Source organism: Cololabis saira, chromosome 6 (genome assembly GCF_033807715.1).
Source record: "Cololabis saira isolate AMF1-May2022 chromosome 6, fColSai1.1, whole genome shotgun sequence".
Taxonomy (NCBI): Eukaryota; Metazoa; Chordata; class Actinopteri; order Beloniformes; family Belonidae; genus Cololabis; species Cololabis saira.
In genome coordinates this window covers 5,205,382-5,220,518 of record NC_084592.1, presented here as the reverse complement: position 1 = coordinate 5,220,518, position 15,137 = coordinate 5,205,382, and the positions used below count along the sequence as shown (strand labels likewise).

General features: G+C 37.3%; 1 protein-coding gene across 1 annotated transcript; it reads right to left on the bottom strand.

The window, feature by feature from the left end:
- Positions 1 to 1,768: 1,768 nt before the first annotated feature.
- eaf2 (ELL associated factor 2) lies at positions 1,769 to 9,046 on the bottom strand. The gene is made up of 6 exons (XM_061723075.1): positions 8,870 to 9,046; positions 8,289 to 8,383; positions 7,298 to 7,434; positions 6,861 to 7,039; positions 6,461 to 6,697; positions 1,769 to 3,217 (listed from the first exon to the last, which is right to left on the bottom strand). Exons 1-6 carry the CDS (start codon positions 8,970 to 8,972, stop codon positions 3,174 to 3,176), a joined length of 795 nt encoding a protein of 264 aa, XP_061579059.1. The 5' UTR covers positions 8,973 to 9,046; the 3' UTR covers positions 1,769 to 3,173.
- Positions 9,047 to 15,137: the final 6,091 nt, after the last annotated feature.

Here is a 15,137-nt window from a genome sequence, read left to right as displayed (position 1 = left end):
GGACACAGGTCCTGGTCTCATGGTGCTGAAGCAGTGACATCTAAGACATGCAGGACATGCAGGACATGGAGGACGTGCAGGACAGGGGCCCGAGGTCCAGGATGTGTTTATTTATTAGGATCCCCATTAGCCATCACTCCGTTGTGCCAGTAATGGCTATTCTTCTTGAGGTCCTCACACAGGACACAATTATATACAGAATAAAAACATACAGAATAACAATAAAGTATAGAATTATACATGGTAGTAACCAGTACTGGAGATGAGGGGGGACGGCATCCCCCCCTGAAATAAAAACAGTCCAAATCATCCCCCCTGTAAAACTGCCATCCCTCCTTTCCATCCCTTATGTCATTTCATCAACGAATGTGGTTTTACTGCTATTTCAACATTTAGAGTCATCACCAGAAAAATAACTTATTTGACAATTTTCACCTGTTTCAAGTAAATTTTCACTTGAATAAGTAGAAAAATCTGCCAGTGGAACAAGATTTATCTTCTCATTACAAGCAAAAAAATCTTGTTCCACTGGCAGATTTTTCTACTTATTTCAAGTGAAAATCTACTTGAAACAGATGAAAATTGTTGTTTTTTCCAGGGATGAGTCTTGTTTTAAGTGTAATGAGATTTTTTTTTACTAAAATCAGACATTTTAACTAGAAATAAGACAAATATTCTTGTTAAGATTGGGGTTTTTTGCAGTGATCCATTTTACTTATCCTGTGAAGGACAGAGTCATATTGATAAGTTCAGAAAAGTGTTTTTTATTGTTGTGTTTTGATGTATTTGATGTAAGCCCAGTGGATATTTAAAGCTTACAGAAGGCTGCATTTAACTGCTGCTATGTCATTCCTGCAGTATTTCTGCAGGTGTTTTGCTCAGTGCGATTATTTGTAATATATTATATTATTTGTAATCACCACAAATTATTATTGGAAAAGATTGTTAAAACCTGTTTTCACACGAACTCAATACCTAAGCTTGTGAAAAAACAACAAAAACTAAAGCTTAGCAAGAAACCCTGGATTGCCCAGCCCTGATCTAACACATGCAGGACAGAGACCAGCACCAGGAAACACTGGTCCAGATCTAAGACCTGCAGGACAGAGACCAGCACCAGGAAACACTGGTCCAGTCCACGTTAAGAGCTGCTCAACACCAGGAAACCAAACACTTTTCATCCTTTAAATAGTCAGACTCGACTGACTGACGACACTTGTGGTGCTGATTACAGCTCACTAGTTTAACAAGAAATTATGGTTTAATTATTTTCATCTCCTCTACGGGTGCCAACGAATTTGTCACGGTCCCTTTCATTATACTGTAGGTTTTTATACATAAATGTTTGATTTCACCAGTCAATTATTTCAGTGACCATTCCGGGTTCTTGGAATCATCTCTACGGAGTATTAGGGCCAGGAGAAAAAATATTTGAGAGGGGAAGATTTTTTTTATTGTGCACTTTGAGGAAAAGTCGAAATGTCGAAAAAAAAGTCGAAATGTCGAAATTAATGTTGAAATACAATTTCAAAAATAAAGTTGAAATTTCGAGAATAATGTTGAAATACCATTTCAAGAATGTCGAAATTTCACCTTTTTTCCTCAACATTTCGACTTTTTTCTCAACATTGACTTTTTTTCGAAGTGCATAATAAAAAGAAAATCTTCCTCCTCTAAAATATTTTTATCTTTCTCCTGCCTGGCCCTATTACTCTTCTGTACATCTCTGTTGGAGTTATTGGGGGAAAAAAAAAAACTTCACACAAAAAAGAATTAAAATCTTTAATTTTTGCAAAAAAAATTATTCTCAAACATTTTATAAATTATTCTCCATCTTTCTTCATGAGCTTGAAAAAAACAGTTGACTTCCTCCATCCTAAGACACATGAGTGTATTCCATCATCAGATAAGTGCTGGGACAGACACGTGAACTTCCTGCTCCCGGTCGGGTCAGCAGTGATAAGAGAAGGAAAACAAACTAACCAGGGAGTTTCATGGAAATGGCTGAGCCAACTAACAAAAAGGCACATGGCGTTCTTTAAGACTCACACCCAAGTGATGTTTAAACATATCTCAAGTGTGCTGCGGTACAGTTTGTAACTTGGGTTTGAATGGACCTGAAATGGGTTACCTATTGGTTGCATGAGAGGATAAATAATTAAATTCAAGTATTGCAGGTTTAAGTTACAAAGCACGAGCCTACCAGAGTCCACTCAGCACTAGTGCACTACTTTGCCCAACGTTAGACCCACTTATAAACTACATCTATGTACAATGTGAGCTCCTGCTTTGTGAAGCTGCAATAATCCATATGACTACAAGAACGACTACTACACACTGAGCTGCAGCAGTGACAGCACGGAGCTGCAGATATTCATCAACACTTTCACTTTTTACCATTTCACAACATAGTCTTTGGTTTTCTGACTTAACTCCCCTGATTTTGATCGTAACAATGCCTGCTTTCTGCTACAAATCAATGAAAAACACATTTCTCAGGAGTGAGAAATTAAATCTGCAGTAATTACTACACGTCAGTATTGATCTGACTTCTAGATGCTCGTTTCATTGACTAGAAACGATGCATTTTATGTGTTTTTTTTGTTATGCAGCCATGTTTCAGTAATCCAAAGTAGAAGGCTTATAATAATGATTGATATCAGTAGCATAAATGGATTAGTCCTGCTATGACCGACGGAGGCTCCAGATCACTAACTAAAAGCTGACTAGCAACTGAACTGAAGCCCATATCTAATGTAAGGCACGGCTACGGTTTGGATATTGCAAAGTGAAAAAGCAGAAGCAAAGGAGATTGTTGAAGATGATTGATGAGTAGAAACATCGCTCTACACGTCCTGACCAGCGCCGTCATGATGTATCTCACGTTTCTGTGCTCACTTTAATCACACAAAAGCATCCAATGAGATATATTACGAATCTTTCAAACATAATTCCGTACTTCTCTGAAACATCTATGTCAAATCTTTCTAAACTAAAGCCTCTTTAACATAGAATCTCTACAAAAAAAAACAACTAAATGGAAAGTTGGTTGGCAGAGAGACAACCCGTTCCTAACAGATGTGTGGATGTTTGGATAGGAGTCCCACATGGACCGGTCTGTGACTCTCTCCTCTCATTGGTTAATCCTCCTCCCGTCTGCAGCATCGTCTTCCTCAGTCACTCTCACTGCCCGATTCACTCAGCTGGAGATCGTTCTCTGCAAACGGAGAACAAAAAGTCTTTGACTCGGATACACACAAGTCTAAACAAACCAGACTTAAACTCACTAATCTCAGCTTTTATAGTAGAAAGAAATGAAAGATTTTTGGAGTTGGAACTCGTATAATAATTCCTGTAGACCTGAGGTCTGCTCCAACTGTCAGCTCCTTTAAATCAGGCCTAAGAACATTACTGTTTAATTAAATACTTACCTGCTGTATTCTACTGCCCTTACTTTTTAACAACTTGTGCTTTTTATCATTTAACCTCTTTTATCATTTTATTTGTTATTTAAGCGTACTCTTAAATTAAATAATTTCTGAAAACCGCAAATGAGTTGTACCTGCTGTACTCTACTGCCCTTAGTTTTCAGCAACTTGTGCTTTTTATTATTTCACCTCTTTTCTCAAATTTTTATTTCATTTTATTTGTTATTTACTGTCTAATTATGTATTGCCGCTTTTAATGTTGATGTAAAGCATTTTGAATTACCTTGTGTTGAATTGTGCTATATAAATACTGCCATTACTTTTTAACAACTTGTGCTTTTTATTATTTTACCTCTTTTCTTATCATTTTATTTGTTGTTTAGGCGTACTCTTAAATTAAATACTTAAAGTAAAAACCCTGCAAAGTTATGGATAAGCTCTGAATGCAGGCATTGTGACGTAGAATTGTCAAATTGGTTTAATTCACTGCACGAATCAGCACAGATTACTTTTGTAATACTGTATTTGACCCGGTCTTTGTACGTTTTGACCGTATAGAAACGTAATTCTTGCCATTGTAAGAATGAGATGTACCTGCTGTACTCTACTGCCCTTACTTTTAACAACTTGTGCTTTTTATTATTTTACCTCTTTTCTTGTCATTTTATTTTTTATTTACTGTTTAATTGTGTCTTGACTCTTGCTGCTTTTAATGTTGATGTAAAGCACTTTGAATTACCTTGTGTTGAATTGTGCTATACAAATAAACTTACCTTGCCTAATTAACAAGAATAAAATACAGAAATAGGGCAAAAACGCGAAAAAAGCTGCAAAACTAAATCGTTAAAAAGGCATTTTAAATTCAGCATTTTTTAATCGATTAATTGTTTTTAATACTGCCTTTAGGCATGTGGCCAGAAATGTCTAATCTTGTCTTAGTATCAGTGTATTCCTGTTTTATTTTAAGCTGAGTGAGTTAAAGGCACAGCTGCTTCTCTGTATGAGGGAAAGAAACATGAACAAACATTATCATGAACAAATGTGACAACTTTTGTGCGTTCATGTTCATGTTGCTGCAGTATTTCAGCCAGATTGATGTCTGAACTCTAGATCATTTACATGGCCTTGATTCTTTTCTTTTGTAGCCTCTCTGTTGTAGATTTGATTGAATGCTTGGAATTTTTATACTGGTTTTTTGGCTTAGATTAAGCTGTGGGACGGATCGTGTCACATTTGACTCCAGAATATTCACAGAATGATATACAAAGTTCCCTTTTACCTTCATGAATGTAGCGTGTCTGTTGACAAAACCAAACCGACACTGATGACATTCTGCTTTAGTTATTTCAAAACAGGGCGTTGTGCTTTTGTCAGATGCAACTTTACAAAGCTAAACCATGCAGAATCCTCTTTTAAGATAGAAGAAGTTTCTCCTGGCAATCTGCGAATCCACCCAAAAAATCTGCTCTTGTTGAGTCTCTTCCATATTGTACATTCGTGAATGTTGGCATCAAAAATCCAAAGTATCCCAGAATTGATTTAACTCATTAAAGTGCCCTGATACGTAAAATCATACAATTGAAAGAGGGTGTGCCGTTTAAAAAGATTGTACAACCCAACACAGGAGAGGAAAATAAACAAAAAACTACGTGATTACAGTCCAAAGTTGTGCTTGTAAATGTAATTTACAGTAAATAAACCAGACTGTGATGGCTCAGTGATATTCCAGGGCAAAGCAAGGCTCTGTTTACACTATGCTTCCTTTATTTACCAGGATTTTCATATTTAAAAACTAAAATTGTCCCCAGGAACAATAAGCAGAGTCTGAACTCAGTTTCATGCTAATGACTTAGTCCCCCAGATGTTGTAATGCTTCTCTAATGCTGCTCTCGGGAGGGAGAAAAACACAGAGCAGAATAAATGAGGACAAATCCTGTAGTGTATTAACCTGTTCATTTCAGTAAAAAACGCCTTAACACAAGAACTGCATATTTAATATAATGCAGAATTCTTGTCCATGATGTATTTACCATATCTGATGTGCAAAGTTTTGCCAAAGTTGGTTCAACACGCTAATGCTCGCTAGAAATTTGTTTAATGAGATATTATTGTCACGCTGAATTCGAATGCCAATAAGAATGAGCTTAGTCTGGTGTTTTTGTCCCTTTTTTTTCGTAAATAAATATCAAGGGCTTAGTTTAAGAATGGTCACTTGCTCCATATTCAAATGGGCATAGATGGGGGAAAAGGAGCATCATTGATTGCTTACATGACTGAAGAATATTTAGCAGCCACTCAATCTCAATATTATAACTACTACTACTTAAGGTACTTCGTCAAAGTCTTTTTAAGGCATGTTCAGGACCCATGGGCCCAGTGATGTACAGTAATCCCTCGCTACAACGCCGTTCACCTTTCACGTCTCTGCATTGTGCATCGTGTTCTGCATTCTGATTGGCTAAACAGTCTCCCCGCTTCTTCACTTCCTGTGTCAATAACATTGGTCGCTTAGCAACAATGATGAGAACGGCCAATGAGCTTCAGCAGCAGCTCAAGAACGGGATCTTTGATGAATCGTTCATTACAGTCTCAGATATAATCCATGGTGACATGTTGGTTTATAACAATCTTTTTGTCCAGAAGAAAAAAAGAGCCACAACAACGACCCATAACTATGTTCTTCTCTGGAAAAAGATACACCTGCACCGCGGCTTTAGAAGAAAAAGACACTACAGAGCGAATCAAGATGCAGCAGCATCAGAAGAGCAGGGAAATACGCACCAGTCACTATTTTTCCTACTGTACTTATTGTATTTTTTTTTTCATAATCACTTTTCATTTTCTCCCATTCAAATCCAATTAATCGGGTCGTGGTGGGACTGATCTCCGCTACTTGAAGCCTTGTATAATAATTGTGAAAAAAAAAAAAAGGTTGTTACCTCGCGGACTTCACTTATCACGGGTTCTTTTTGGAACGTAACCGCCGTGAAAAACCAGGGATTCCTGTAGTGTAAACTACAGGGACTACTTACTGAGTGTGTTCATGAGTCCACCTCCACTCTCCTGCGGGCGACTGGTCGTACTGGAGCTGGTGTAGAGCAGCGGCATGCTGGGGTTGGCTGGTGCCGGGGCCGGGGCCGGTGCACGATTCCGCTCGTCTTCCTCGTCGCTGCTGGAGCTGTCGCTGCTGGAGGACGAGGAGCTGTTGGAGTCTGAAGAACTGCCGGTGCTGCTCAGCTGATCCATGACCCGCGCCTCCGCCATCAGTTCTGAACACAATGAAAAAAACAAAGAAGAAGATGAAGAAATGTGCGACAATCACATACATGGAGGAAATGTGCACAAAAAAAAAGACCAAAGCTGCAGAACAATTCCAAGACATGATGGTGAAAATGAATGAGATGTAGATCCTTGTTCAGGTGAATGTTTTACCTCTCTCGATGTCGTCCATGGGCGACGCTGGGGACGTCTTCTCCTTCAGAGGACTCTTGGAGCTGCTGGACGCCTTACTACCGCCACCGCTGCTGCTGTTGCTGCTACTCTTTATCTGCTGGCTCAGACGACTGGTCTGCTGCTCCATGCGAGAATGAATTTTACTGCTTCCTTCAGCCCTGGAAAGTCAGAGAAATGGAAAAATGAAAAGTGGAAGAAAACGCAGATTTAAGAATTCCACACATTTGCAACATTTTTCAAAAAAATGTTAGTATAACAAAATGTAAGGTAGGTATTTCATTTTCAGCGATAAAGTTTCACACATGGTTTAAAGTCAAAATTGCTTATTACTGTAGATAGAGTTGACTTTAACGCCCCTTTCTAAGCAAAATACCTAAAACTCTGTGACAGAATTTGTCAGCCCTGTTTCAGCTCACCTAGTCTTCTTCACAGCTATGTTGCTGTTGAGTTTTTCCAGTCTGTATTCTCCCGTGTCATGGTTAACGATGAGGATGCATTCCTTCATGTAAGGCCTCTTGGATCCCTTGAAGACCGTAAGCGGAGTACTGGAACCCTAAAAACAAGCAAGCACTATAACATGGCAACAAATGCAGATCTATAGTCTGGACTGGGAACTTATTTGAGTTGTGAACTTTACTGCCCTTTTCTTAGAAGGTTTTACCAGAGAAAAAGGAAATTAACATAAAATAATAATATATGGGTCAATGACGTGACGCCTATATTTTCTGAAAAACTGATTTTTTTTTTCAACTCAAAAAAGGTTTAAATGGATAAAAAAATACCAGATATATGACCTACCTGTCCCACATATGGACTCACTTCAATTTTACAAAAAATACTAGTTATTTGGGATTTTGTTGTTTTAAGCGTCATAATGTCATGTGGTGCGACCGTCCGACCATGACTCTTGTTTAGAGAACTTATTTTGAAATCACTCTAAATGTATTTAAATCAATCTTCTGCCCTATCTGGCATGATTTCTGAAATGTCTTGTAGTGTGTAAGATTGCAACACATTTGTATTTATATTTCCATCATAATATACAAACAAAGTTTGACTGATGTCCATTTTATGAAATATCATGTGGTGCGACCATAAAAAAAAACAACCATTTTTGTATAATACTGAAAACTTGTAAAAAAAAGATGTCAAGATGTTAAGGAAGTTAATTTATTTTAATATGAATCATGGTTGCACCACATTACTTTTTTTAAGGCTAGTGCCAATTCATCTTGACAAAAAACTCTGAAATCACTTTATTTTACATTTTTATATGAATTTATGTGTACACAACATTCTTAATGTATGAACTACTGCAATAGATATTCTTTTTTTTATTATTTTAAAATTGACCTGTTGAAAATCCTTATTCGTCATTGACCCATATATATAAAATAAAACTCTAACCTCTAAATTGGGTAAAGTAATAGTGACTTGCTCTCCTTTGCCCACTTCAAGTTCCCCTTCACACGTGGTATCAATGGAGGCTGGTTTGAAGTCATCTGTGACCAAAAAAAGAAAAGAGAGAGTTTAAAAATGAGAGATGATTGTACAGTTTCATGCATTAATGGAGCAGCAGTGGTGGTGACGTTGGTCGTCTCTGACTGCTGGTGCAGTTCCCTCACAGCGCCACCAGGGGGCGCCGCTGCGCAGACAGAGGCAACGTTAACCGACATAAGGCTGATTTATGGTTCCGCGTTACACCAACGCAGAGCCTACGGCGTAGGGTACGCGGCTACGCCGTCGATTTAACGCAGAACCATAAATCAGGCTATACTGACAACTTAAACGCAGACAAAGCTGGTAATAACTGCAGGTAAATCAATGCGTCCACCAAGAAAGGTGTCGGCAGATACACATGAACAGTTAATGTGACCAAAGTAACACAATCACAGACGTAAAAAGAAACCAATTCCGAGTATTTAGCCACTGAGCTAACTAGCGTGCTACCGTTAGCTCCTCCAACAACCATTCAAAATCCCACTTACATCGCACTGTGTGGTAGGCACTTTTAGGGTGTTTTTCAAATGTTTCTCCTAACTTGAGGACGTGCTCCTGGTTGTCGAAGTTGGTGTAAGCGGTCCCATTCATTATTCTGTGAGTTTCATCAGCTGTAAACTTTAGTTTTCGCTGCTTTCAGAGGCGATGGCCAGGTCCTGCTAAGTCCCGCCCCCAGCACGACTCTCCCGATTCTGATTGGTCAAATAGATATTACCTCTTTCCTTATTGGTTAAGAGATCTGTCAATCAAGAGCTGATAATGACAGGGCAGCCTCTGAGCCCATGTCACGTATTTCATGACTAGTCAGAATTTTACTTTTCTGTAAATTTATACCAACATTTAGAGGACAATCAATATTTATATAGCTTGTAAAAAGTGTGGAAAAACATGACATTGGTACAGAATTTAATTTATCTTCCGATATACAGGTGTGATGGTGAAATTCTAACAAAAAATGAAATAATAGATATATAAAATTGCAACAATATGGTAGACTTGTAGTCAAGACAGCTTAAACGGAGACCAAGATCTTCAAAGACCAGAGATTATTTGATTTGATTTATTTGATTTTTGTACATGTAAAAAAACAACACTTCATGAGAAGTTTAAGAAAACAAAACAACAAAACAAAGAATTTCATCCTTTAAAACTTGCTATCTTGATTTAGATGTGCCAAAAAAGGAGTAGGAAGAAGTGTAAACTTATTTAGTCCTACCCCCATTCACTGATCATTTAACCTGTATTTATAAATATTCACCACTGTACTCACACTGCTAAATAACATTATTATTATTATTATTATTATTATTATTATTATTATTATTATTATTATTATTATTATTATTATTATTATTATTATTATTATTATTATTATTATTATTATTATTATATACTGTTATTATACTCACACACATACATGCATACATACATACACATAGTTGAATATTTCTATATATTTGTACACACATGCCCATATAAATATTTATATAAATATATACTTATTTATAAATTATATAAATGATACTTATTTACACTATACTGTATCTGCTCTATATCTATGTATATAGCTACTTACACACATAATCACACCACACATATATATTATTATTATTATCAAGACCATACCTGTCAAGTTTTGGATTTAAAGGATCCCACCAGCCCAACCGAGGTCCAGTATTACATTTTGAGACAGATTTAACCAAAATTTTAAATATCTACCTGTCAACCACTTACAATCTACAACTAGGTACTCAGAATCTGACAGGCCGACCTTTGTTGACACTGAAATGCTTCCTATGTATGTAATTCCTATAATAGAGCCTAAATGAAAACACAAAAGGGAATTAAAGCAAACCTATTTATTTTAAATATTTTCAGTGTATGTATATATATATATATATATATATATATATATATATATATATATATATATATTTTTTTTTTTTTTTTTTACAGATTTTTACACAAACTCTTGTCTTTTTTGACAGAAATGCCTTCTCTCTGGTTCCATCCATCCATCTCTGATTTGTTGTTGAGTTTGCTCCCGTGTTGCCACTAACCTCACGAGAACTGCCACCCTGCTACAGCAAGGGCCAGTTCTCGTGAGGTTAGTGACAATTCAGTTTGGAGAGACACAGGAATACTTTTTAAAAGTTATTATGTTAAAAAACGGGAAAATACTAATATGGGAGGACAGCGGGAAAGAGGGGTTAAATACGGTAGTTTCCCGGCCAAAACGGGAGACTTGATAGGTATGATCAAGACCAAGTCAAGGTGTGAGTTGTAGAACATCATCCTGGTTCAGCTAGTTTCCATATGAGCTTGTATTCAACTGCAGCTCAATAACACAGAGAAGTGGATGATGATGTTGAACTCACTATAAATGTTTCCATCCATCAGCTGAGATCAGATATGTGTGGCGACTGCACTACCGCTATTTCTACACTATTGGAGGATTGACTCCAGTGCTTTTAAGGATTGACACGACTACTAACTAGTCCCAAAGTCCTCTAACAGAATAACCAGCTCCAACACCCCCCTCCACCTCAGAAAAGGAATGAATAGTAAATGTTACTGATTTAAATTGGACTTAATTTGGAGATGAAACCTGAATTTGAAATATTAAAGATTATCAACTTGAACTTGCATTGTTTACCATTATAGTAGCCAGATTACACTGTATATCAGCATCACTGAAATTGACCTAAATCTTAATCAATCATAACGATATGCAAATATTATCCATATATTTATTCAAAGAAGGCCATTATAAACACAATACTGTAATTAAATACAGACACACATGAAGTTTGACCTGCTGCCTTCGGGAAGACACTACAGAGTCATCAGGTCCAAAACCAACAGACCCAAAAACAGCTTTTTCCCTAAAGCCATAACCGCCCTGAACAGAATGTGAATGTCTTCATGTGCAATTACTGTTTTTACCGTGCAATACTTTTTCCCAGCCTATCTGTGCAATATTCCACCACATGTGTAATTATGTCTAATTATCTGTCTCAGGTCTTGATTTGACTATTTAAAAATACACCTTAACCTCCTCATACCCCCACCCGCTTGTATATATTTTTTATTATATTATTTTATATTTCTTGTATATATTGACTCGACACTGTTTGCACTGTCTTTCACTGGAAAGGTGATGCTGCTTCTAATCCCACTGTACCCATGTATAATGACAATAAAGTATTCTATTCTATTCTATTCTATTCAGATGCACCAAAACATTAAATCAAATACAGAATACAAATAGTTTACAAAACTGTACATTAACAAGAGGAAGAACTGCTGATCACCAGATTCTGTCACGCTGGTGCAACGGACTCTCAGTTATCTGAGTCCGAGACCTGGAGACCCGAGTCGGGGACAAGACCAAGACCAAAGACTCTCAGACTGTGGCAAGACCAAAACCACAAAAAAGGGGTCTCAAGACCTACAAGTGTACAATATGAGCAGGAATTTCCCAGAAAATTCAAATGCTTGGCAAAAGAAAAAAGTAAAATATTTCAAAAGAATTATGTAATTTTGTTCATGATGTTTTCAAAATGTTTTCTTAAAGAAATAAATAGTTTAGTATACGTGAAGTATTCCATCCTATAGTATATTTAGTATATATATAACCTTATGAGTCATTTTTTTATTCTTTGAAAAACATTCCCTATGTCAAATCCAATCCATCCTTTTCATTAGTTTTTATTTATATTTTTTTTTTGTTTTATGTATGTTTCTGATATTTGTACAGGCTTAACCCGTTTGACATTTTGCTTGTGATAAACTCCAAATTGCATTTCAAAAGTACACTGGAAAACCACTTTATAATGTAAATTAGCAGCATCCCTAGGCTGAGCTGTAAACCTGATAGCTTGAACAGTGAAGGACCTGAAGGTCTGAGACTAATAAGATACTTCAGCAACACTTGCTGCTGCAGATTCAAGCTGCTCTGGCTGCAGGGGGCTCGGAGCTCTACCACGCTTGTGGCTGTGAAAATAATCTCTTTTCCTTCCTTTAAACTGTTAAGGGTTTTTAAGCCTTCAAATCCTTCTCTGCCTGTACTTTACTGAGGCCATATGGTCCGCTGCTTTCACACTTTAAAGGAACAACATCTAAGACAAGAGCAAGATTATCACCGACTGTCTTCCTGTCCAAATGAAGTGATGGCATGTGTGTGCAAGTGGAGGAGATGATGCTGGAAAACCCTTTGGAACAGGACTCATGGAAAAAGTGGTGAGTGGTTTGTACATTTTTTGCTTCTGCCCTTATTAGATTATTAGTTGTTTGGGTATTTAAACAATTAAAGTAGAAATTGTCTCAAAAGGCAAGGCAAGTTTATTTGCATAAATTAAAAATAATTCAAAAAATTTGATGCAAGAAATATAGGTTGTGTTGCATTGTGGGAGATTACTGAAATGCAGCTGTAAATAAAAAGGACTTAAAGCTGTTGAAAGTTCCAGCAGCCCTGATGCATTCTGGGAGTTTCTTCCACAGGTGAGGAGAATAAAAGCTGAACGCTTCCTCACTATGTTTGGTTCTAACTCTGGGAACAGGAAGTAGGTGTGGCCCTGACGACCTGAGGGTTCTGGTGGTTCTTCATGGACCAGATCAGAAATGGATTTTGGTCCGAGACCTTTTAGAGATTTATGAACCAGCAGCTGGATTTAACATCTGTTCTGGGACGGACAGGAAGTAAAGATCTAAGAACTGGACTTATCTGGTCCAGTCTCCTGGTCTCATTAGGACTCTGGTCTCAGTGAGGACTCTGGTCTCAGTGAGGTCTCTGGTCTCCTGGTCTCAGGACTCCAGCAGGTTCTGGACTAACTGGTTGATGGAGGTTCTGGACCCGTGAGAGCAGCGTTACAGTTTCCAGTCTCCTGGAGATAAAAGCAGGACAGGTTTCTCTGAGTCCTGCTGAGACATCAGTCCTTTAGTCCTCCACATGTCCTCCAGGTGATAACAGGCTTCACTACTGTCTTCATGTGGATGTTAAAGTTCAGGTCCCAGTCCAGAACCAGTCCCAGATTTCTGGCTTGGCTGTTGGTTTTTACGAGTGCTGACTTGTAATCTTTCATCCTCGGCTCCAAACACTATTGTTTCTGTTTTGTCTTCATTTAAATGGAGAAAATTCTGCCACATCCACTCTGTATTTATTTGATCAATGCAAAAAGGCACAAATTGGTTATTTTAGGACATCTTAATGACTTTAATCTCTCCTTCCCCAATTGTATTGTGGTTTAAATCCTCTTAAGTTGACAGAACTTTTCAAATTTACCAAGATAAATAAAAATAAAAAGAGAGAGATAGAGAGAGCAGAATCCTGTTTCCCTGCATGAGAAAAGAAACTATTCTAGTCCAATCCAGAACGCTGCTGCTCGGGTTCTCACCACAACTAAGAAAGTGGATCACAATACTCCAGTTTTGAGGTCTTTGCACTGGCTCCCTGTACCTCAGAGAATATAAATACTTCTGCTAGTTTATAAAACACTGAATGATGACTCAGGGATTCTGTCCCCAGAACCAGAACCAAACATGGAAAATCAGCATTCAGCTTCTACAGTACACTCCACAGATCTGGAACGAACTTTCAGAAACCTGCAGGAAATGAAACCCTCACTTCCTGTTACAAACTCATTTGCTACAGCTGAACATTACACTGAATGATTTAAACCACTCTGAATTTAGACTTAAAAAATGTTAATTTCAGTACTAAACTGTAACCAGAGGTGGTAGTAACGAGTTACATTTACTCCGTTACATTTACGTGAGTAAGTTTTGGGAAATGTTGTACTTTTAGGAGTAGTTTTGAATCACTATACTTTTACTTTTACTTGAGTAGATTTGTGAAGAAGAAACTGTTCCTCTTCCTCCGCTACATTAGGCTACGTTGAGCTGTTACTTTTCTTTTATCCCTTTTATCCGCGTACGCATCAATCTCATGACATCACTGGGTGATTCTTTGGGAAAAATGTTTGTTTTTGCATGTTTTGTCACATTTACACAGACTCAAACACACACAGAGTTTCTATGAGTTCATGTTTGTTCTAGTTCTGCCTGGTTAAAAAAGAAAAGTACAAAGGCTTGACATTTTGTGCTACTTGTGCTTAATTTATTTTTTTATTCTGTTATTATTTTATTTATTTAATTTTTTATTAAAATACTTGAATTTACTTTAAGATTATTTTAATTTAAGCTATTTTTTATTTTTTATTAATTTGAATTTATTTTTATTGATTTAATTTGCCTGAAGATGATTATTTTGTACTTTTTTCTGTTTGAATGATTGTGTTAAAACAATAAATCAGACGTTACTCAACAGTTACTCAGTACTTGAGTAGTTTTTTCACCAAGTACTTTTTTACTTTTACTCCAGTAATTATTTGGATGACTACTTTTTACTTCTACTTGAGTCATATTATTCTGAAGTAACAGTACTTTTACTTGAGTACAATTTTTGCCTACTCTACCACCTCTGACTGTAACTTTCTTTATTATGCCACTGCACTGTAGCTCTTATTTGTTCCCCTCTTTACTGGTTGATGTTTTCTTTATGTAAAGCAGCTAGAGCTGCCCCGTTGCTGGGATGTTCTGTGTGAATGAACTTGTCAGTCTGGGTCTGTTTCCATGGCTGGAGGTAAACACTGGGTGACTCTGGAGATGGCAGTTACAGGTACATGAGGGGTTCCCCTTAACCGTAGGAGCAGCCAGAGATCCCCAGCTGCAGGCAGAGCCGTGGAGAAAGAGAGG